This window comes from Ovis aries, chromosome 18 (assembly GCF_016772045.2).
Source record: "Ovis aries strain OAR_USU_Benz2616 breed Rambouillet chromosome 18, ARS-UI_Ramb_v3.0, whole genome shotgun sequence".
In the NCBI taxonomy this organism is placed as follows: Eukaryota; Metazoa; Chordata; class Mammalia; order Artiodactyla; family Bovidae; genus Ovis; species Ovis aries.
The window spans coordinates 22,275,144-22,297,098 of record NC_056071.1 but is presented as its reverse complement, the minus strand read 5'-3'; the positions used below and the strand labels follow the sequence as shown (position 1 = coordinate 22,297,098).

The 21,955-nt window shown below is 55.1% G+C and overlaps 2 protein-coding genes across 14 annotated transcripts in view; both read left to right on the top strand.

Annotated features, from left to right (window-relative positions):
- The window catches only part of AP3B2 (adaptor related protein complex 3 subunit beta 2), a 36,953-nt gene extending 26,277 nt beyond the window's left edge, over positions 1 to 10,676 (top strand). For all 3 annotated transcript variants that reach the window (XM_015101909.3, XM_060401664.1, XM_060401665.1), the window contains exons 15-26: positions 2,016 to 2,202; positions 3,472 to 3,590; positions 4,215 to 4,323; positions 4,695 to 4,818; positions 5,159 to 5,342; positions 5,486 to 5,546; positions 5,869 to 5,975; positions 6,166 to 6,394; positions 6,836 to 6,920; positions 7,119 to 7,216; positions 10,026 to 10,164; positions 10,267 to 10,676. In XM_015101909.3, the coding sequence (XP_014957395.2) occupies positions 2,016 to 2,202; positions 3,472 to 3,590; positions 4,215 to 4,323; positions 4,695 to 4,818; positions 5,159 to 5,342; positions 5,486 to 5,546; positions 5,869 to 5,975; positions 6,166 to 6,394; positions 6,836 to 6,920; positions 7,119 to 7,216; positions 10,026 to 10,164; positions 10,267 to 10,417 (1,593 nt within the window). In that variant the 3' untranslated portion in view covers positions 10,418 to 10,676. The remainder of the gene's footprint in view (positions 1 to 2,015; positions 2,203 to 3,471; positions 3,591 to 4,214; positions 4,324 to 4,694; positions 4,819 to 5,158; positions 5,343 to 5,485; positions 5,547 to 5,868; positions 5,976 to 6,165; positions 6,395 to 6,835; positions 6,921 to 7,118; positions 7,217 to 10,025; positions 10,165 to 10,266) is intronic.
- Positions 10,677 to 20,944: 10,268 nt separating this feature from the next.
- Positions 20,945 to 21,955, top strand: part of CPEB1 (cytoplasmic polyadenylation element binding protein 1) — a 110,058-nt gene continuing 109,047 nt past the window's right edge. For 6 of the 11 annotated variants that reach the window (XM_042235127.2, XM_012098504.4, XM_042235118.1 and 3 more), the window contains exon 1: positions 21,307 to 21,520. Coding sequence is in view for 7 of the 11 variants with exons in the window: in XM_012098504.4 (XP_011953894.3) it covers positions 21,383 to 21,520 (138 nt within the window). In the remaining 4 variants the exon portion in view is untranslated. Of the gene's footprint in view, positions 21,066 to 21,306; positions 21,521 to 21,705; positions 21,815 to 21,955 lie in introns of those variants that run through there. The other 5 variants (XM_042235129.2, XM_042235128.2, XM_042235123.2 and 2 more) reach the window with 2 other exon arrangements.

The window sequence follows — 21,955 nt, the reverse complement described above, 5'->3', positions numbered from 1 at the left end:
TTGTGTCAGAGGCCTTCTTAAACAGCCTGTGATTCTTGTGCATACTGACTAGGCAAGGCAGGTGTCCTGGGGCTGCAGACTGGATGCAATAACCCCTGGGGAATGGGTCCTCAGTATGGAGCAGGGTAATGAACTATAGGCAAATCCTGCAGTGTTGAGGTGGAGGGACCAGCCCCTTCTTGGGTTGGTTGTTGACGGGCAGTTAAGGCTGTGGACAGATGGATTGAAACCTTGAACTCTTCTTTCCAGAATTAGGCAAGGACTTGAGGGGAGGGAGAGAGGGTCTATGATCGGCCAGCTGGGAAATCCATAGAGTTGGATCACTAGCTGCTTGACAACAGTCAGTGTGGATGAGGACATCTGGTAGCCTTGGCACGCGGGGTGGTGTCTGGTCAAGGAGAGACAGGTCTACAATGAAGTACATTTTGATGGGGGCATCCTAGGAAAGTGTGGGGTTTGGAGTACTTACCTGTGACGGGAACAGTATCGCAGGCGGTACTGTGCTGAAAGGGTCTGAGCTGAACATGAGGCCACCGAAGCCCCTGTTGTAGAAGAAGTGGAGTCTCAGCAGCTCTCTAGAGTTTTGTCACAGCAGCTACTCTGATTCTGGGCTAGCATCTTGCTGATGGCCCTGCCAGATTACCTGGCTCAGCTGTGTCCAAGGCTGGATGTAACACCGTGTAACCAGAACGTCAGGAAGACCAGAGTCGATTTGCTGGTCCCATCCCTCAGAATATCCCCAGACACTCTGGCCATGGTGACGCGGGAGGGACAGGTAAACAGAGTGCCGGGTCCAGGCACTCTATTTACTCTTGGGCCAGTCCAGGCCTGGGTGCAGCACTGACTGGCTCCTGAGCCCAGGAAATGTCACTTAGTGACTCTGATTTTCCTCTGGAAATGGGGGCTGTGGAGATTCCACGAGGCAGTGAAAGGCCCCACCAGCACAGTAGTGGGCACTAGGAGGCGCTCCATAAGTGGTGGCTACCACTGTCATTTTGTGAAGACAGGAGCAGGGCAGAAGTTGAGGTTTGGGGTCCTGGGCTCTGGCTCCCTTGACTGCAGACTGTGAGCCCCATGTTTACTTCAGCAGACCCTAAAGTGGCTGCGGTTTGCTCCAATCTCATTAGAACCTTCCAGCAGGGGATTATGGCCTCTGAAACCCCTGGGCTGCCCAGATTCTACTCTGTGGGTCCATGGGGTATGCAGACAGCCCCTGCCAAGGGGATTCCTCTGTGTCCCCCTTTCCCTTTTTGTCATCTGGTTTTCCCTGGGTGATGGAGTCTAGGAATGGTGAGGTCTTGAAACCTGTTCCAGAACTCAGGGTGGAGAGGTTGGCTCAACCTGGACTAGTCAGTTAGGAGTGGGCCGAAGGCAGTGGGGACCACAAACCTGAGGAAGAATGGCCTCCTCAGGGCTAAGAGGCAGGGTTCCAAAAGGGCAGCCTCTTGTCTTGGCCAAGGCAATTGTCAATGTCAGGGTCAGGGGTCAGGGCTGGGGAGGTGAGGGAAAATGTAGGTCTGACACAATGGAGGAAAGTGAAAGTGTTTGTCTTCAGTCATGTCTGACCCTTTGTGATCCCATGGACTGTAGCCCACCAGGCTCCTCTGTCCATGAGGCAAGAATACTGGAGTGGTAGCCATTCCCTTCTCCAGGGGATCTTCCCAACCCAGGATCGAGCCCAGCTCTCCTGCTTTGCAGGCGGATTCTTTACCGTCTGAGCCACCAGGGAAGCCCTGACACGGTGACACAGTGGTGGGGTTGGAGGGAAAGGTGGGTGGAGGCAGCGGCGCTTGGAGCTGTTGGCTTAAAGAATCTGGTTCTGGGACTTCCCTGGCGGTCCAGTGGTTAAGACTCGGTGCTTCCACTGCTGGGGGCACAGGTTCAATCCATGGTTAGGGAATTAAGATCCTGCATGTTACAAGACATGGGCAAAGGAAAAAAAAAAAGAATCTGGTGGGACACCTCCTGTGTCCCCACCCTCTGTGATGGCTGCTGACTCACCTCTCATGTCCCAGACCAAGCTGCTGACCCAGTACGTGCTGAGCCTGGCCAAGTATGACCAGAACTACGATATCCGTGACCGAGCGCGCTTCACCCGGCAGCTCATTGTCCCTTCGGAGCAGGGCGGGGCTCTCAGCCGCCATGCCAAGAAGCTCTTCCTGGCACCCAAACCAGCTCCAGTCTTGGAGTCGTCCTTCAAAGGTGGGAGCTGAAATCAAGAGGAGCCTTCCTGGGGGAAGGGGAGAATTGGCCAGCACCCCAGTCCTGGCTCTTCCCCCTGAGGTCTCAGTCTTGGCCGGGCACCAGCCTTTGGTGGGCAGGACTTCTTTGCCCCTGGCTGGACCCTTTGCTCGTCCTGTGGCACCCCGGGCTTGCTCCTTCACCCGCTCACCACCACCACTAGCATCATCTCACCTGGTCTCTGCCCTCCCAGGCAGGACGGGCCCCTGGCTCCTCAGCTCTCAGACTCCTCTCTCCAGCCACCTCCCTGAACAGGCATATCTATCACGATTTTACGAACCAGTAGCCCGGCAAGGCAGGAAGTAGAACTGCGCACAGAGGAGGGGTGTACGTCGGTAAGGGCCCTGAGAAAGCGGTTTCCAGCACTGGCTGGGCTGTCACCGCAGGTCAGCCCAGACCCCAGGCCCCTGGCCCTGCCTCGTCTCTCAGGCAGGTTTCCGTGGCAAGGGCTCTGACGGCGAGGGGGTGGGGGACCCAGCTGGCTCTTAGACCCAGGAATCTCAGGAGGGAGCTTCCTGCACCAAGCTCGGTTATCTTCTTGTTCTGCTTTGTCTCTGCCCTGGCCCCCTGGAGTAAGGAGATTCAGAGCCATGGGGCAGATGGAAAACCTGCCGGGAGGAAGCAGCGGAGCTTTCTCCTCCCCACACTGTCCCCACCACAGGTCTCCGTGCTGCCCGCTCTGGCTCTGAGCCCATCCCACTCCCATGCAGATGGCTCAGCTCTCCCACGGAGGCCAGAGCCTGACCAGACACGGCTCTTTGCCCTTGGTCCCAGCCTGGCCAGTCTCTTAGAGCTGATACCCTCGTCCCAAGCGGGCCTCCCTCCTGAGCCTGGTGTTGCGGCCACCTAGCCCTCACCCCACCTGCACCGCGCCCTGGGAAAAGCCACACCGGCATTTCTACCCCCCCTCTCCCGGCCCATCTCAGACCCCAGCAGACGGGCCTGCAGCAGCTCTGGGCCCAGTGTCCTCCGGTCTTCTCTGAGGCCCCAGTTTCCCCCCACCCCTCCCTGGCCCCTCAGCCCTGCTCTTGTCAGTCATACAACCTTCTTCCCAGCCTGTGGACCTGCTGATTTGGTCAGGGCTGAAGAGCCCTTAGGGGACACGTCCACCCCCTCTTCCGTCTAGCTAGGATGTTCCCACCAGAATCATTACCAGGCCCCACCCAGGAAACAACCCCCAGGGCATTTCCTCACTGCCACTCCTGGCTTGACCTCTCACCCTGTCCTCAGACCGGGACCACTTCCAGCTGGGCTCCCTGTCCCACCTGCTCAACGCCAAGGCCACGGGCTACCAGGAGCTGCCAGACTGGCCAGAGGAAGCCCCGGACCCATCTGTGCGCAACGTGGAGGTCAGCAGGAGTGGGGTGGGCAGGGGTGTGCAGAGAGAGGTGGACATCAGGGAGCCCTGGGGGTGTGCCCAGCCCTCCTGACACCCTCCCCACATGCAGGAAGAAGACCTCTCCCTTATGGAGACCCACGTGGGCCTGTTGGGCGAGTACAAAGAGGTCCCCGCCCCGTGTGCCGTGCGGCCTGCCCTGTGTGCAGTGCTCTCCCCCAGCCTCTGCTGCCCTCTCTCCCCCGCGTGCTGCCCCCCGTGCCTGCCCCTAACTCTGTTCCTTTCTTGTTGGCAGCCAGGCTCTGTGAGCACCACCCCCACCCTCCAGGGACAGTGCCCCTGCCTGCCTCCCATTATTCCCTCTCAGGGCCAGGGCCAGGGCCAGGTGGGGCCCCCAAAATAGCTGGGGTGAAGGATAAGAGGGGCTTTCCTGGTGCCTCAGATGGTAAAGAGTCCACCTGCAATGCAGGAGACCTGGATACAATTCCTGGGTCAGGAAGGTCTCCTGAAGAAGGAAATTGCAACCCACTCCAGTATTGCCTGGAGAATCCCATGGACAGAGGAGCCTGGCAGGCTACACAGTCCATGGGGTCTCAAATAGACACGACTAAAGCGACTAACAACTCCTCATCTCTAGGTACCTGAATGGACCAAGTGCTCCAATAGGGAGAAGAGGAAGGAGAAGGAGAAACCGTTCTACTCAGACTCAGAGGGAGAGTCAGGCCCCACAGAATCTGCAGACAGCGGTGAGGAGATGGGCAGGGCTGGGGCCTGTGTGTGCATCTTGTGGTTACCTGTCTGGTGCAAGCGTGTGCTCTTGTGTTACATGGTCATGGGTCCAAGGGAGCGTACACCAGTATGTGTGTTTAGGCACCGGAGGGACTGACTGCATGTCCTAGAAATGTGTGTGCTTGTGTAGGTCTCCATCCACACGGGTCCATCTGTGTCCCAGCTGGTCTGGTTGGCGTCTGACTAGGAGCAGTTCAGGGTGTGGGCGGAGCGGGGGAGGAGGAAGAGGTGAGTTTGCTGCATCAGTGCAGAGTCTGAAGCTGAGCGCCTAGGGCTTCCCAGGAGGTCTGCTCAGAAAAGAGGGAAGCCTGAGACTGTCTCTCCACAGACCCCGAGTCCGAGAGTGAATCGGAAAGTAAGAGCAGCAGTGAAAGCGGCTCCGGGGAGTCCAGCAGCGAGTCTGACAACGAAGACCAGGAAGAGGACGAGGAGAAAGGGAGGAGCAGTGAGAGGTGAGACGACTGGGGGGTTTCAGGGGCTCCTGTGGGAAAGAAGGGCCAACACTCAGCCTTTGTCAGTCTCCTAAGAGCCCCCAAGCCTCCTCCTGAGCTGCAGGGGCCTGCAGTCCTCCAGGTCTGCTCACATGAGGGCCGCAGCCTGGGGAAGCAGTCAGGGAAAGGGCCTGGGCTGGCTCAGGCTGGCCCAAACCTCTCACTGCAGCCCAGGTGTGGTGTCCTGTGGTCCAGGCTCCCCACCGTCACCCCGAGTTTTCAAGGCTTTCCCTGCTCTTCTGTGAGGCAAGAAGTGGCCATCCAGGCTGGACCCAAGTCCTGTTTGCCCCCTCTCTTCCAGTGAACAGAGTGAAGAGGAAGGTAAGAAGAAGAAAATGAAGAAGAGGAAGAAGGTGCCAGAAGGGCAAGAAGGCGGCTCATCCTCGGATGAGGGCAGCGATTCCAGCAGCAGCTCCTCAGAGTCTGAGATGACATCAGAGACCGAGGAGGAGCAGGTGGAACCTGCCTCCTGGAGGAAAAAAACAGTGAGTGCCTTGGGATAGAGAAGGGGTTGGCTCATGGCCCAGGGCCCCCTCCACCCTCTGGGCCAGGCCCAGATGTTTCCTCACAGCCCAGCACGGGCCAGGGTACTCCCCTTCCACACTCACACCCGATTTTTCTCTTCCAGCCTCCCAGTAGCAAAAGTGCCCCTGCAGCCAAGGAGGTCTCCCTGCTTGACCTAGAGGACTGTGAGTTTGGATAGAAGTCAGGGGGGAGGAGGCCTAGGGAGGATGATGTAGGAAGGTCCATGGCGCTCTGGACTGGGTTCCCTGGGGCTTCAGGGTAATGGGAGCAGATTGAATACATTTGAGCCTGAGAGGGCAGCGGGGCAGCCTCCCCAGGTGCAGGGTTGAAGTCAAGGGTGGACATCTCTCTGGAGGCACCAGGTGCCACGTCTCGCTGTCCATGGTGCTGAACTGCCTGCTCCCTGAGCCCTAGGCTCCATGGCCCTACCCAAGCCAATTCCACTTTGCCTCTCCTTTATCATCACGTGCCTCGTATGCCCCACAGTCACCCCGCCCAGCGTCCAGCCTGTGTCCCCGCCCACAGTCGTGTCCACCAGCCTGGCTGCTGACCTGGAGGGTCTGACACTCACAGACTCCCCCCTGGTGCCCTCGGTGAGTGGGCTGGGCAGAAATACATCTCTGTGGTGTGTCCTGTGGTATGCGTTTGTGCGAAAGGGGTGTGATGGAGTGGGTAGCTCTGAGTCCCTGTTTCCGTGAGCACAGGCGGGAACGAGGCTGGGGCTGGCCCTTTTCTAGTGGGTCATTTCCGTCCTTCCCACCCCTCCTACCCAATCCCCACCAGCTGCTGAGTCCCGTGTCAGGAGCTGGGAGACAGGAGCTGCTGCACCGCGTGGCTGGCGAGGGGCTGGCTGTGGACTACACCTTCAGCCGCCAGCCTTTCTCTGGGGACCCCCACATGGTGTCTGTGCACATCCACTTCTCCAACAGCTCAGACACCCCCATCAAGGGCCTGCACGTGGGCACCCCCAAACTGCCTCCCGGCATCAGCATCCAGGAGTTCCCTGAAATCGGTGCGGAAATCTCCACCCTACACAGAGTGGTGGAGGAAGCTCCGGGGCGGGGACAGGGGTGGGAACTCCACGGGTCTGCCTGTGGCTGCTGACAGTGCACTCTGTGCCCAGCCAGGGGCTAGGCTCTGGGAGTACAGAGATGGCATCTGCCACAATCCACGCCCTGGTGGACAAGACAAACTAGGAAACGAGCAAGTCCATATCAGGACAGGAGGAGCTTGAGGCTAGACTGATTCAGTGCTGACTTCAGTGGGGTGAGGGCAGGTGGGGGCGGGTGTCTAGATTTCAGGAAGAAACCAGGAAGAGTCTCCAGTAGCCCAGAAAGCCAGGTTCCATAGAAGGCAGTCAGCTGTGGCAGTGGAGGGGAGAAGAGTCTGGGTTCCAGACCCATCAGGTGACGGGGTCTCTGTCTCCCCCTGCTCCCACCTCTCACCACTGCAGAGTCCCTGGCACCTGGAGAGTCTACCACTGTTGTCATGGGCATTAATTTCTGTGACTCAACCCAGGCGGCCAACTTCCAGCTATGGTATGTGTCCAGCTTGTGGAGGAGCGGGAGGGCAGCTGGGGAGAGGAGGGGTCAAAATAAACGAGGTGGTGTTAGGTGGGGAGGCATCATGACCTGGAAGGCATCCCAGGATCTGGGGCCTCACCTCCAGACACGGTGCAAGGTGCGGGGAGAGAAGCCGGCCTGACTCCCTCTCTCTGTCTCCTCCGGCCTTCCCAGCACCCAAACCCGCCAGTTCTACGTCTCCATTCAGCCACCCGTTGGGGAGCTGATGGCCCCCGTGTTCCTGAGTGAGAATGAGTTCAAGAAGGAACAGGGTGAGTGCTCCCTGGGGGTGGGTGGGACGGGTGCTCAGGATCCCCCTCTGGGGCTTATTCAGCTCCACGGTACAGGCATGCTGCGGGAGCCTCAGCTGCTGCACACAGAGGGAGGCCTCGCCCCTTGTACTCCAGCAAAGGCTTCCCAGACCCTCAGACACTTCAGTGAGACTTTGGAGAGAGTTGAGACACAGCCAGGCAGAAGATTCTAGGCCAGGATTCCAGCTGGGGGAAGCATTATGAGTAGGCATTAATGAAAATTTACAGGAAGCAAGCAGGGGTGCAGTTTGCCTTGGGGCCTAGGGATTCTTAGCACTGGGGAGTAGGGAAAACAAAGCTGAAAATATGTTCGGTCTAGTTTCTGGAAGCCTTGAATCCTGTGCTAAAAGATTTCAGTCCTAAAATTTCAGAGGTGAAAGGGGTCTCAGAGGTTATTTGGTACCAACTCCATTAACAGAGGGGTGAGGAGTGCAGGTTTCATTTTTCTAGCAGTAGAGAAATTCTTGAAGTTTTTTGAAAAAAGAAGGGGCCAGGTTCAGTCCTGGGCTGAAATCTGGCAACATTTACAGTTAGGACTGGGATTGAGAGAATGTGCTGCAGGAAAAAGAGGCAGAACAGTATAAGTGGAAAGAATCATGGGGCTTCGTGAGTCCTGGATTTAAGTTCTGAACCCGCCACTTGCTTGGTATGTGACCTTGGACTAAATCCTGTGACTAGTTATAAGGCTATTGACATAGATTTGATGAGAGATGGTGAGAACCAGGATTAGAGCCACAGCAAAAAGAAAGAAAGGCTGAGGTAGGGGAGAGGGCATTTGCCGAATGAAAGAGGAGACAGGGACGTGGAAGCTGTCTCTAGAATATCTGGCTTAGAGAGGGAGAATGGCAGTGCTGTTCACCTCGACCAGGGGTTGGCCAGCTTTTTTCTGTAATGGGCCGTAAAGTAAATGTTTTGTTTATGTGAAACATCGTAATATCGATTTATTTGCCTGTGCTGGGTCTTAGTTGTAACATGCAGGATTTTTAGTTGCGGCATGTGAACTCTTGATTGTGGCATGCGGGATCTGGTTCCCCGACCAGGGATTGAACCTGGGCCCCCTGCATTGGGAGGGTGAAGTCTTAGCCACCGGACCACAGGGAAGTCTCAGCAAACATTTTAGGCTTTCTGGGTCATGTGGTCTCTGCTGCAACTTGCCTTTGTAAGCCAGGAACAGCCATGGAGAATACATACATGAATGAGTGTGGCCGTATTCCAGTAAAACTCTATCTATGGACACAGACTTGAATTTCATGTACTTTACATGTGTCATGAAATATCTAGCCTTGCTTTCTTTCCCCCAACACTTAAAAAATATTAAAACAAAAACAAACAAACACACTGTGGACCATGCAGGTGGTATGTTGTATTTGCCCTTCAGGCTATGATTTGCCAAATCCCTAATCTAGAAAGAAGAAGGATGGATCAGGCAAGGGAGAGGGGAAGATCTTGCATAGTTTTGGATGAGCTGCTTTTTGAAATATACGTGGGAAATTCAGGAGGAGGTGTTTCATACACAACTGAAAAATGTGGGTCTGTGCCCAGGAAACACTTCTAGGCTGGAGTCAGGAGCAGAGAGGTGATAACTGAAGCTGTGACTATAAGTGAGATCACCCTGAGGGAGAGATGAATGGGGAGATAAGCAGGCCACGGACCTTTCTTGAGGAAAACTTGTGTCCTTCAGGAGAAAAAGGAAGGGAGGGGGAAGAGAAGGAACAGGGTGTAGGTAGGAGGAGGGATGAGGAGATGGAAGTGTGTCTCGGATAGTCTGCAGGCCAAGATGACCGAAGCCCTTCAGGTCCAGCATATAGGAAACTGCCGCCAACGTCAGAGAGCGCAGGTTATGGCCAAGGAGGAGACCGAGGCCAACTGCAGTGGGTTTAGGAGAGCAGGGCTTGAGGAAGTGAGTCCTCTTTGGAGGCCCTTGGAGGTCAACCGTGAAGGAGAAACAGTATTGGCATCATGGCATGTCTGGCTGCTAGGGAGGACTTAGCAATGAGGAGACTTGATAAGGAGAAACTAAAAGTATAGGACAAGAAAATGTCACTAGTGAGGAATGGAGGGGATGAAAGAAACAGGAAGGGTGTGTCTGTTCTCCAAAGGAGGACAATGGAGCGAGTAGCAGAGGGAGGAGAGAGGCTGGGAGAAGGTGGGCAGGGCAGATGGAGGAGCTCACGGGGCTGGGGAGAGCACAGGAGTGCAGAGATGTCAGCCCTGTGGAGCGAGGGGATGCTCTGAAGGCATGCGGACATCATGAGCCTGGGCCATGTTTGGAGCTATTGTCCTGTGTGAAATCAGGGGTCCACTCATGAGGGCTGCTTGTGACCCCTGGACTCAGGCCTGTCTGGTGAGGACCTACAGCAGCTACCAGTGACCTCTCTGCGAGGAGTCAGCCTCCAGGAGCTGGGGGAGAGTTGAACTTGGGTTGGAGGGTCAACCAGGAAAGACCAAAAGATGTGGGGGCCAGGCGGAGGAAACCTCTGAGAAGTGACTGGCTCCACAACCACTGGCCACTGCCAAGGGGCTGGTAGCCCAGATGTCTGACAGTGGGGAAGCACCAGGTCAGGCTCTGGTCTGCAGTATGGACAGACCCCGGGGTGGGGCGGGGAGAGGCTGACAGAATCTCCCTGGGGGCGGACACGGCCCGAGAGGGAAGTAGCCCTTCCCCAAGACTGGTGAGGGAGACCTGCGTAGACCCTGGTGAGAATGCTCAGTGGGCAGACCCAGGGGCACCCACCATGGCCTTCACCCTCACCATCACCTCTGCCCCCAGCAAAGCTGACGGGCATGAACGAGATCACAGAGAAGCTCACGCTGCCAGACACCTGTCGGAGTGACCACATTGTGGTGCAGAAAGTGACGGCCACAGCCAACCTGGGTCGTGTCCCTTGTGGGACATCTGACGAGTACAGGTACTGACTGCCAGCAAGGGGAATGAGATGGGCTCTTGGGCCTGATTGGAATGAGGGACCCCGGGGCCCAGTGTTGAGCCCATTCCTCCGTTCCTACCCCAGGTTTGCAGGGAGGACGCTGACCAGTGGGAGCCTGGTCCTGCTGACTCTGGATGCCCGGCCCACTGGAGCTGCCCAGCTGACGGTCAACAGTGAGAAGATGGTGATCGGCACCATGCTGGTGAAGGACGTGGTACAGGCCCTGACCCAGTGATATCAAGGGCTGTGACCTGTGTGACCCCTTCTTGTCCCTCCCTCGTGACATGTAGCCTATTAGCCTCTCTCTCTCCTCATTCCATATAGCATCCGGCGGGGGGGGGGGGGGCCTCTTTCTCTCTGGTCATTACCAGGCTCCCTTCTGGTCCCCCTCCCCAAGGGTTCCTTGGTGATCTGTACAGAGGGATTCCATTCAGCCCTCCCAGCTTGGTGTAGCTATTTATGTAGCAAAAGCTCAATAAAATATCTTCTCCCTAGAGGCTGGCTCACCTTCCCTTTCTTCTGGGTTCTACCTAAGGGGATTGACTGGGGGGCCAGCTCCCAAGATTGACAGTGTTTGACCCTTGTGAATGACCGCCACTGACCTTTTAGGTTGAAGCCCCAACATAACCGTGTCTTCAAGTCTCCATGCGTCTCTATGGAAGAGACACCTGATTAGGATGGGGAGGCCAAGCTGGAGGAACTCCTTGGTCCTCTACAAGCCTCAGCAAAGATTCCTCTTCAACATCTGGCCATCCCTTTTGGTTCCTCTCATGGGCCTTGGAAAAGGAGAACTCATAATGTGGGGAATTCCTAAACATAGGTGCAAGGTTCAAAGTATGTCCACTGCATCTTGATGGGCCTAGAGCCCCCACTTTGCTGGGGAGATGACCCAAGGGGCCGTCTTGGAGAGGGAAGAACAGGAGATGTAGAACAGTGCTTCATCAGATGACCTGGGGGTCTTGTTAACGTGCAGATTCAGATCTGTGGGTCTGGAGTGGGGCCTGAGAGTCTGCATTTCTGACGAGATCCCAGCAACCGTGGCTGCTGCTCCACACACACACACTAGAGGAATGAGGTATAGAGCCTCCACCCTGGGACAAGCCTTCCGGGGGTGGCTGTGGGGGTCAGGGCCCTTTCCTGGTGAGGAAAGAGCCTGAGCAGGCAGGGGTTCCTAAATGGATAAAAGGGGTTCCATAAGCATGTGTTCTGCCAAAAACAAATAGAAAGCTTGTAATCAAATAAGTTTAGGAATCACAGATTGAAACACAGTAAGCTAATTTCCCACAGGCCTTCTCAGAGCCTTTACTACGCTAATGTGCATTGTGCCCCCACTTGCTCTTGATCTCGGAATGCATCTGTCCCAGGACCCTTTGATGGACTGTGTTACAGGAGAAACACTCCGGTGATGGTTGGAGATGTAGGACCTCAGCCCTGACCCCCTATAACCAAGACTTCAGTCCTTTGACCACCCCATCCCCAGCCCTGTCAGGGAAGAGGCCCTGAGCAGGTCTGTTTAGGGACAGACAGGGTGGAGCCGGTGCGGCCCTCTTCTCAGGGAAGAACAAAGGTGGTGTCAGCCCTGCCCCTGCCTCCTGGGACTTGCCGGGCTCTGTGGCACCAGAGGGGCAGCTGGGGCTGCTACCTGTGTGAGAGCCTTGGGGCCCCAGAGTCCCCCTGAGATCACTGTTTTTGTCACTGCAGGCTCTGAGAGGGGACTGATCCACCATTCAGGGGTCACTCAAATGGTGGACTGGTTCTTGCTATGTCTCTAAATCAGCACTGCTCGCAACAGGAGAAAGAATGTGGGGGCAATTTTCTAAGAGATCAGAACAAGGACCATCTGAGAATTCCTTACCAACCTGGACTTTGCAGCGCAGGCCCCCGAGTGGGTTCTATAGGAACCAGAAACACAGAAGGCATGTCCTCTGCCATCCCCTACTGAGCCCACAGCCCAGGTTCCCAGAACCTTGTGGAAAGGGAACCTGGGTCTCCAGCCCCTAAGTGAGAGCCCAGAGCCCAGGAACCTCAGTCATAGCCCTGTGCTGGTTCCTCTGGAGCAAGTCCCAGGCTGTGGGGTTAGCAGCAGCAACCCTTTCTGAGAAGATGGTTCTCGAGCATGAGATGGCCTCAGGAGAGGCAGGAGAGCTGGGCGTGAGCAGGGAGAGTCTGGGTCTGCAGCTGGTGAGGAGGAGGAGCCCCGCTGGGAAGGCTGGCACCGAGGAAGCGGGCAGAAGCAGCAGTCTTCAACCCCTCAAGGAAAGCAAAAGGGCCCCATTCTGTTCTAGGGGTTGGTCTGCAGGGAACAAATGTTGGTCAGAGGGGAAGGGTGTTGCGCTGCCCCGCCCTCAGCCCAACCTGTGTCTTCTAAAACCCCTAGGTCAACGGCCGAACCTCCCATGGCCCTGCCACGTGGGCATCCCTGAGTGAGTGTCGGCAGGGATGAGCCTCCCTGGTGGACACAGATCAGACATACAGGACCTGGAAGGGGCGCCCTTCTCCCCAGCATATTCTTCTTTCCAATCACTGTCATGTCCTGGATCATGTCACTGATTCAAGTCTGCCACTGTGGCCACAGGCTTCCTGGGTCTCACGTATCCCGTGACAGCAGTGAGGGGCAGCCAGAGAGCTGGGCCCAGGACTAGGAGGTTCACATGGGGCCCAGGACGACAGAGAAACCTAGGAAGGGCTCTATTGGAGCTCAGGGAGGACCGGGGTGGGGGCGGAAATGGACAGAAAGAAGCCCAGGGATTGGCACCGAGGCAGAAGGTGCCCCTGGTGAGGGTCGGGTAGAGCATTAGTGAGGACCAGAAGGTCTGAATGTGGTCAAGACCACGGGCCTTGACACGACAATGAACTCCATGAGGGGCTGAGAATGGGAACCCAGTCCAGGATGGCTTCGAAGCAGTGTCCTGGCAAATGAGTACAAGGAATGGGTGCAGTTCCTGGCCAGGCGGCTGTAGCTGGCTAGCCACGCTGTCTGGGGGACAGATCCATCTAGGGACCCTAAGGAAGAGTGAAGCGGGCGGTGCTAGTTGTGCCCAGGTCTGAACTTACCCCGCCCCAGCCCCTAGGCTAATTCAGCACCTTTTCCTGGGCATCTTGAGAGTCACCTCTTTGGCAGAGTCTTCAGATCAAAGGGAGGGGATGTTGGGTCTGTAACTCACTGTGCCAGGATTTCCCCTGGCTTTACTGGGCCAAGGAGACTTCTGACCCAACCCCCGCCCCCAACGCCTGGCTCCTGGATAGCCAGGGTCCTCACTACTAGCTTCTTTTTTGAAATGCTTATTTGGCTGAGTCGGGTCTTAGTTGTGGCGCATGGGATCTCCTGTTGCCACACGCAGGCTCACTAGGTGCCACCTGGCTTCTCTAGTTGTGGTGCATGCAGGGGTTTAGCTGCTCCGTGGCATGTTGGAGTGTTGGTTCCCTGACCAGGAATCAAACCCGTGTCCCCTGCATTGCAAGGCAGATTCTTTACCACTGGACCACCAGCGAAGTCCCCCTCACCATCAGTTTCTTCCCCACCTCCCCAGCCACAGTCAGGTCCCTCTCCGTCGCTCCCATTTCTACTGTGGCTACACATGAAGCAGGGTGGGGGCAGGGAAAGGCCCGCCTCAGGTACCTCCTTCCTTGCCAAGCATCTGAGCAGCCCACAAGTGATTGGCACTCTGGTGGCAAAGAGGTTGTGGGCTGATAGCCAAGCAGGACTGGGGTGTGAATCATGGAGGGCCTGCTCAGCCCAGTAGGTCCTGTCTCACACCAGCCTGCAACTGGCTGCAGAGCCTGCTGGGCTGGGAGAGCCCCAGCTCAGGCGTGGGCCAGGAGAGCTGCTGGGGGAGGGTGTGCACGGACCGGCGTCCTCAAGGAGATGAGCTGGTCCTCCTTCTTTCACGGCCCGCTCAGTGTTGTCTCCCAGGGCCAAGAGAAGGATGGCGAGCCAGTGCCTGGAAGGGTGGGGCTCAGGACAGGGGTTTGAAATGTGCACCTTCCTGGATCTTCTACTGATGGTGCTGGTGCTTGAACCTGTTTCCTCTACCCCATTGTCTCTCCTCTCCCCCCATCCCACTAACCTGTCTACTAAGAAAGAGCACTTGGAGCCTGCAATTGTTAATTCTGACCACTGGGAACCCCACCCTGATGGCCCCATTACTACCGAGGATGCTTGGGGGTCTCTGGGCCTCGGCACGGTGTGGAGGAAGGTGAGCAATGCTGGGGGTTACTTACCTGAATGGCACCTTTGCCCTGAATGTCACTTCTTATCTGCTGCCAAGGACTCCCTAACTTTAGTCCCTTTTCAGATCTGCCCATGAGTCCACCTGAGTGGTACTTCCCAGTGGTACCTGGAAAATAAAGGTTGCTAACAGCTCAGCAAAATGCTTCTGTCTGGGATCTTCCCAGACACGTGTCCCTGTCTTTGGGACTATGTTAAAAAAAAAACAAAACAACAACTTTATTCGTGGACTGAATAACCCGTGTAATTAGTATTCAGATCAAGAAACAGATAGCAGCATTGATATTTCAGTCAGAGATCAATCACAGAGCTCTGAAACGATTCTACCCGTCTGCAAATGGCAGTGGGATCCCAGAAGGCCAGCACAGACTTGCGTCCGGTAATGCCAACACGGCACCATATGCCGCTCTCTGGGGTCCCTGTGGCAGGGGACGAGGTGTGTGGAAATAAGTGGAGGTTGTCTTGTTTTGGCTGAGGGAGAATGTGAGGAAACAGTTCTGAGGAAGGAGGACCTCGTGGGCAAGGTGACCTTGATGGAGGTCTCGATGTGCCAGGACCCCATCATTTGCACCTGCAGAGGGCAGGCAGGGAGACGGTGAGGCACGGTCCTTCTCACTCGGACCAAGGCCAGACGGAGCCCCTGTGCTCCAGGAAACCCCTCAACCTTGGTCTCCTCAGCCATAAAATGAAGGCGAGGGCCCCTCAGGTTCCCGTCTCTCCTTTCGTTGAGACCCTAGGCATCCCCTTACCCCTTTACAAGCATCTCAGGACAAGCAGCGCTCTCCTTCCACTGTGAGAGCCAACCTCTGGTGATCTCTGCTTCCTGGCAATTGCCCCCTGGAGTCATCCCCTCCTGCATCTCATCACAGTTGGTGTGTGTAACTGTAGAAGCGAGAGTCTGTTATTCTGGAGATGAGCTTATGACACTCCCCTCACCTCCATCTTAGCAGCCCCCTGGAGCAGTCCCTGTAAGGAGGAACCGAGTGAGTCTGGGGTGGGTGGAGTTGGGAGACAGATCCGGCTCCAGGCAAAGCTTCAAGTGACTGCAGTTCTGGCTGAGAGCTTGACTGCAACCTCAGGAGACAGCCTGAGCCAGAAACACCCAGCTAAGTTGGTCCTGGATTCCTGACTCTCAGAAATTGTGTGAGAATGAGTATTTGTTGTTGTTCTAACCAGCCTCACTTCTGGGTAACTTAACAGCGTACACGAATACAATCCAGCCCTCGACCCAGGTCCTAGGGTTTTGGAAATGTCCTCAGAGCAAGCCTGGGCTCCCAGCTCTGGCCTTTGGAGCAAATTTCTACCACGTTCAGTGTCAGTGGTGTGCTGAGGCTGGCTTGGGAGCATCCGCTGGTATCACACTGGCAGTTTGAAATCAGCCACCATCCAGGTGGGGATAGTGGTAGAGAACCCGCTTGCCAATGCAGGAGACATAATGAGACACAGGTTCAGTCCCTGGGTTGGGAAGATTCTCTAGAGAAGGGTGTGACAACCCACTGCGGTATTCCGGCCTAGAGAATCCTTTGGACAGAGGAGCCTGGCAGGCTACAGTTCATGGTGGTCGCAAAGAGTCGGACATGACTGAAGCGACTTACATGCACACACGGTCTTTATGCCACAGAAATTGGTGAATACTGCAAGTCACTCCCCTCCCTGTGGTCAACTGTCAACACTTACCAGCACACCTCTGCCCTGAACTGCCCCCATCCCTGTATCTTCTTAAGCAATTATATTTCAAGTTTAAAGAGTGAAATAACCACCTGTGTCTGCTTACCCAGTTTAAGAACTAAAGCACTCATCAATTCAGCAGATACCCACTGGACCTCGTCTCACAAGCGCTTCCCTCCCCACCTGGAATAAGTCACTGTTCTGAATGTTATTATATCAAGGCCATGCATTTTGGGGTGCTTTCACTACATACAGATGTATTCCTAAACAACATATTGTACTTTGTGATTGTAACGTACTGCCTGTTCAGAAATTTTATATAAACGGCATCATAGAGTATGTATTCTACATTCTGCTTTTTTTCATTCAATGTTGTGTCTGAGTCATCCAAGTTGATACGATTAGCTTTATTTTGTTTACTTTCACTTATATACAGTATTCCATTGTGTATGTGTGTGCATGCTCAGCTGTGGAGTGACATCTGATTCTTTGTGACCCCATGGAGTGTAGCCCGCCAAGGCTCCTCTGTCCATGGAACTTTCCAAGTTGAGTACTGGAGTGGGTTGCCATTTCTTATGACTAGACCACAATTTATCAATCCATTCTCCTGTCGATAGGTATGTAAGGTATTTATTTTTGCAACTTTGAATAACACCTATGGGAATTTTTAACCTCAGCTCCTGCCTCTTTAACATGTGGGCAAGTTTCTCTAACACGTTACCCCAGGAGTGGGATTCCTGGTGGTAGCGCAACACAACTGCAACTTAACATGGCCAAATTGCTTTCCAGGGCAGCTGTACTTCACATCAAGACTATTCATGGTATCCTCATTCATCATAGTCCAATTCACATTGCCAATCACCAGGAGAATGGAGAAGCAAATATGGTATATCAATACAATGGAATACCACTTAGGAATAAAAGGGACTTAGCTACTGCTACCTGCATCAACATGGATGAATCTTGTTGAATGAAAGGAGCTAACAGTTTAGATGAAGTCCTAAAACAGGCAGAATGAATCTGTGAGAAAAGTGACTAGAGGATTAGTTATCTCAAGGAGACGGGGATGACGTGGAAAGGGGCATGATGGAACCCTGTGGGGTTCTGGAAGGAGTCCATGCCTTGGTGTGGGTAGTGGTTACCTGGGTGTATATGTAGGAAAAAAGCATCAAACTGGACACCAAGGACTGTGTACTCTGTGCACTCTGTATGTGGGTTAGCCCTCGATTTGAAAAATGTAGAAAATAAAACCCACAACCAAAGTGGCTGAACCAGTTTACACCCCGACTGGCAGTGAGTTTGCCGCTGGGAGAGTGAGCCTTTTCACTGCATCTGTCTGGGGAGTGTGGAATGGTACCCTTCTGTGTTCGTTTGCATTTCCTTGATTGTGGGTGAGTGTGGCATCTTGAGATAGGTTTGTTGGACGTTTGGGCTTCCACTCCTGTCAATGGCCCATTCTCATCTTTTGTCTATTTGCCTCACTGTAGAAGTTCCTACATATTTTGGAAACTAGTCCTTTGTAGATCATATATTGCGAATACCTTTCTCCAGTGTATGACTTTTCAAGTTTTAAACTTGATAACCCAAAGGTTTTAATTCCAATGTGGTCAAAGTTATCAATTTTCCTTTATACCCTGTGCTTGTTCCACATTCACAAATTTTGTCTGTACTCCAGTGTAATAAAAATATTTTCCTAATATTGTTTTCTAAAAAAATTTCCTGGCGACCAAACAACAACAAATTTCCAGGTAATGCCGTATACGTTTCATTTTTAGCCCAATTAAAATTTCCATTTGTATATGATGAAAGCTGGGGCTGATCTAGTTTCTTTTATTCCACTTAAAAGGGCACGAAAAAAACTCAAAAAAACAAAGTGGTTTCTTTTGCACAGAGCTTGGCAAAAGCTGAGTAGACACTATATGCTTACGTTACCTTGTGGTCTTGAATTCCTAAAGGAATCTCCCTTCTGATCTTTTCCAGCCAGGAAAGTTATTTTCTCCCTGCAGTCTCTTTTCTTCTTTTAGCTCTCTGCCTGCTGTGGAGGCACCGAACACCTGAGCATATAAAAGAATACAGGTTCCCTCCTGGTGCATGTATTTAAAACTTAGTCCAGCCAATTACAGTTACACTCAAAACCTGTGTTATAAATCTGGGGCTTGACTGCAGAGATGGTGCCAGGCATAGCTGGGCTCAAAGGCTATTTGTTGACTAGGAGAACGGATAATGCTGCCTGTTTGTTCCTGCTACTTCAGTGACCAGCTGCGGGGACCTGACCAAGTCATGCAATACCTCCACCTCTGCCTCTTTCTGCACCCGACCCTGCGTACTGCGGGCATCTAGTCAGGGGTACTGTTCTTCCTGAATAACCTGCAAGCCTGGCCAAGTCAGGGCAGCAGCCAGGACTCACCAAGTGCATGACTGTAAGTGCATACACCCACCCCTCCTTCAGGGCCGCCACTGAGCTTCGGGGTCAGTCAGAAGGTAGCACACATGTAAGGGTGCTGGACATTTTGTTCTTATCTGGTTAAAGCTTTAGGCTCTGAAGCCAGAAGACTGCCTGGGTTTGAGTCCTCACTTTTCTGCTTCTAACTGCGAGTCCTTGCGCTAGTTACTTCTCTGAGCTTGTTTCCTTGTCTGCAAATGGGTTAAATGGGTTAACGCAGGTGAAACACTTGGAACTGTGCCAAGCACAGATCACGTACTCAGTCAAGTACAAGGTCAACTATATTCTCATTTTACTGCAACAGAAAGTTTTAAGAAGAGGGATTTTATGCAGCAGAAATTTCTGTTCCAAGACACCTGAAAGATGCCTTCCTTTTCTTACAGCTGGGAGTTTTAAAATATGAAAGAGCTCCCAGGTACTGTTGCCTTGGGCACTATTCCAGTTTCCGGTTCTTCTCTTGCTCAGCTTTGGGTCAGGGAAGAGAAAGCATGAGCTGCATGAGGCCCCTGGACAGGCTGGGCTTGATTCTTTGAATTAATGACCAAATTTAAAATTAGGAAGATTGCACATAAAAAAAAAAACAAAAACAAAAAACCCCAAACACAAAAACTGCTTTTCCAGCTTGTCTTGAAAGATCTGGCTGGGCTGAGATGTCATTCCTGCACAGCATCCATCAGCTAATCCTCTTTAGATGTAACTGGGGCCTTCCTGGTGCTGTCATACACCCCCAGTCGGCTCCTGTGCTGTAGGCATCTAGGTGTGGCACTCCCTGAGAGGACAAGCAAGATGCATCACCTCGGATGCGTTGCTCTACACTGTTTGTGGGCCAGGGTGGGATTTTGGGGTGGGTTGCTCCTAGAGAAGGAAGAGCTCCAGATAGGGCTGGTGTGGGAGGGTTCCAGGGAAACTAAACCAGGAGGCAGGGAATTCCTGGGCAGCTGAGATGGGGCATCTTCAGGAGGGAGTGGGAAACGCTCAAGCAGCCCCTCTGAAGGGGAAGAGAGAGTGGAGCAGTTTATGGCTAGGGGGTGCCAGGGTCCCCTCTTGCACTCCCCTGCCGCCATCACCTCTCTGCCCAGAACCTCAGCAACCGATGGGAGCTCCTGCACGGGGACATTATACGGATGGAGACTGGCCACCTCTCACTCTGAGTCCTCCTGTGGACTGCCTGCTCCAGCGTCTGTTTCTACCCTTTCTCCCATTTATCCTCCTGCCACCAAAAGCTAGACACTGACTCCCTCCCCTCATCCATTAGATCCAGGCCAGCCTCATCAGCCTGCCAGGAAGGCAGCAGACCTATCTCCCCAACTGCCAGGAGGAACCTTAAGCAGAGTAAGTGCTTTACAAAATAGTATGATGGTAATGCTGAGGTAATACACGTGGAACACTTAGGCTCAACAAACGCCCCATTCCTTTTCTCCCTACCATAGTCCATTATTTCTCCCCTTTTACTGTCAAACCTCTACGAAGTCTGCAGTAACATCTTAAGAGATCTGATACTATCATTCTCCTGTTCACCATTTTTAATAGTTTCCAGATGTCTACAAAATAAAGGCCCGTCCACAACTGGGCCCAGGCTTGCCTCCTGCGGTATCAGCACGCATTATCCTCTGCCCTGGTCAGAAGGAGCCTCTCTGTTCTGCACTCTTTCTCAGCCTTCGCCTGCCCTTCCGCCTGGAACGCCACCTCCGTTTCCGTACCTGCCCCGGGTTTCAGCCGGGGGTCCGTTCCTGCCCCAAAGACGCCCTCCCTGACCACAGTCTGACCCTCCGCCGGGTCCCTCCTCCGCTCTCCAGGAAGTTTTCCTTTCGCAGTCTGGAAAGAGCGTCGGAAGCGTCTTCCCAGGGAACTACAGTCCAAAAGGGGATCCCTGATGTCCTTGGAACTTTCCGGAATCCCCCGACGCCCGCGCACTCCACCCCCGCGCACTCCACCCCCGGTCCAGCACACGAAGCAGCCGGTCTAGGTGAGGGGGCCTGCTGGAACCCGGGAGTAGGGTTGGACAGGGGCGCGTCGCGCAGGCTCTCTCCAAGGAGGGGTTCTTTGGCAGAAAAGGAGCATGGACACCGTAAAGACGACTTTATTGACAAAGCGCGTTGCCGCTCCGTCGCAGGGGCTTGTAAATGGCGCTCTGTAAGGGATGAACTGAGGCCCTAAGAGATAAGGGACGTGATCAGGGTCACTAGGTGAGTGGCATGCTCCACTTGGACCCCTGGACTCCTGGGGCGGGGTGCATGGTGCGGGGTGCCGAGCGCGCCCCCAACTGGGCGCCCGGCTCTGGGTGGGCGGCTGAGCCCTCGGCCCGGCCTGCTGGAAGGGGCGGGGCCCCGGGCGGGGCCGACACAGGTGCTTCGCATCCGGCCGTGGGGGGGTGGGGGAGCGGCTCGGCGGGGCTTTATAAGCGGCCGCGAGTGCGGCGCTGTGAGCGGCTCGCTGCAAAAATAGTGCCCACGTGTCTGCGCGTCCCTCGCCGAGCCGGTCAGCCGCCCGCCGGCCGGTCCGTCCGTCCCGCAGGGCCACGCCATCCTCATGGCGTTCCCACTGGTAAGAGCTGCCCGCCGCCCGCCGGGGCGGGGCTGGGCGGGGCCGCGGTCAGGGCCGCGGTAGCTAACGGTCCGCGCGCAGCCTCGGCCGGTACCGCGGTCCCCTCCTCCCCCGCCCCCACCCGTGCGCGCGAGTCCCGGGCGGGGCGCGGGTCACGTGCCTGCGGGCGTGGGGCCTCGTGGAGGGGTGTGTGGAGAAGGAGGGGTAGGGAGCCTCCTCGTGACTCAGGGCCTTTGGGCTTAAAGGCGCCGCGGCCCTCCGGGGGCGGCCGGTGAGGCCTCCGAGCTGCGCTGCAGACTCCCGTCTGCCTCGAGTGTATGTCCAGACGGGAGCTGACCGGACGGAAGGGCGCCTCCGCGCCTGGAACTTTTCCTTTTCCCGCAGCCGTCGCACGTGAGAGCCGAAGCCACCAGCGCCGGGAGCTCACCTGCCTCGCCACGTCCCACGCGAGCCTCGTTCGTACCCAGTGGGCAGCGGGGGAGGGCGGGGCGAGGCTGCAGGCGGCATAGGCCCTCGCGCTGGGCTTCGGGTCTCGGGAGACCGCCACGACGGCAGTGGGCGCGGCTCCTTTAAGGCGGAGGGATTAGGCCCCTCGTGCCGTCTGCACGCGCTTCCTTGGCCCAGGAGGTCACGTGGCTTCACACGTTCGGCTGGAGCTAGAATACTGGGGCAGGGTTGGCTAGGTGGGGTCCAGCACCGGTGGGTGGGTCGACCTGCACGTGCAGCAGGGGAGCTGGGGAGCCGCGCAGGTGAGCTGGGTCCTGGAGGCATAGGCATGGGTCTTGCAGGACATGGAGGTGCCCCAGGCGTGGAGCCAGGCTAGGCCGCGCCAGCCTCATTTTCCCTAACCCAGGCTCTCTAGGTAGCGAAGCGTGCAAGTGACCTTGGCC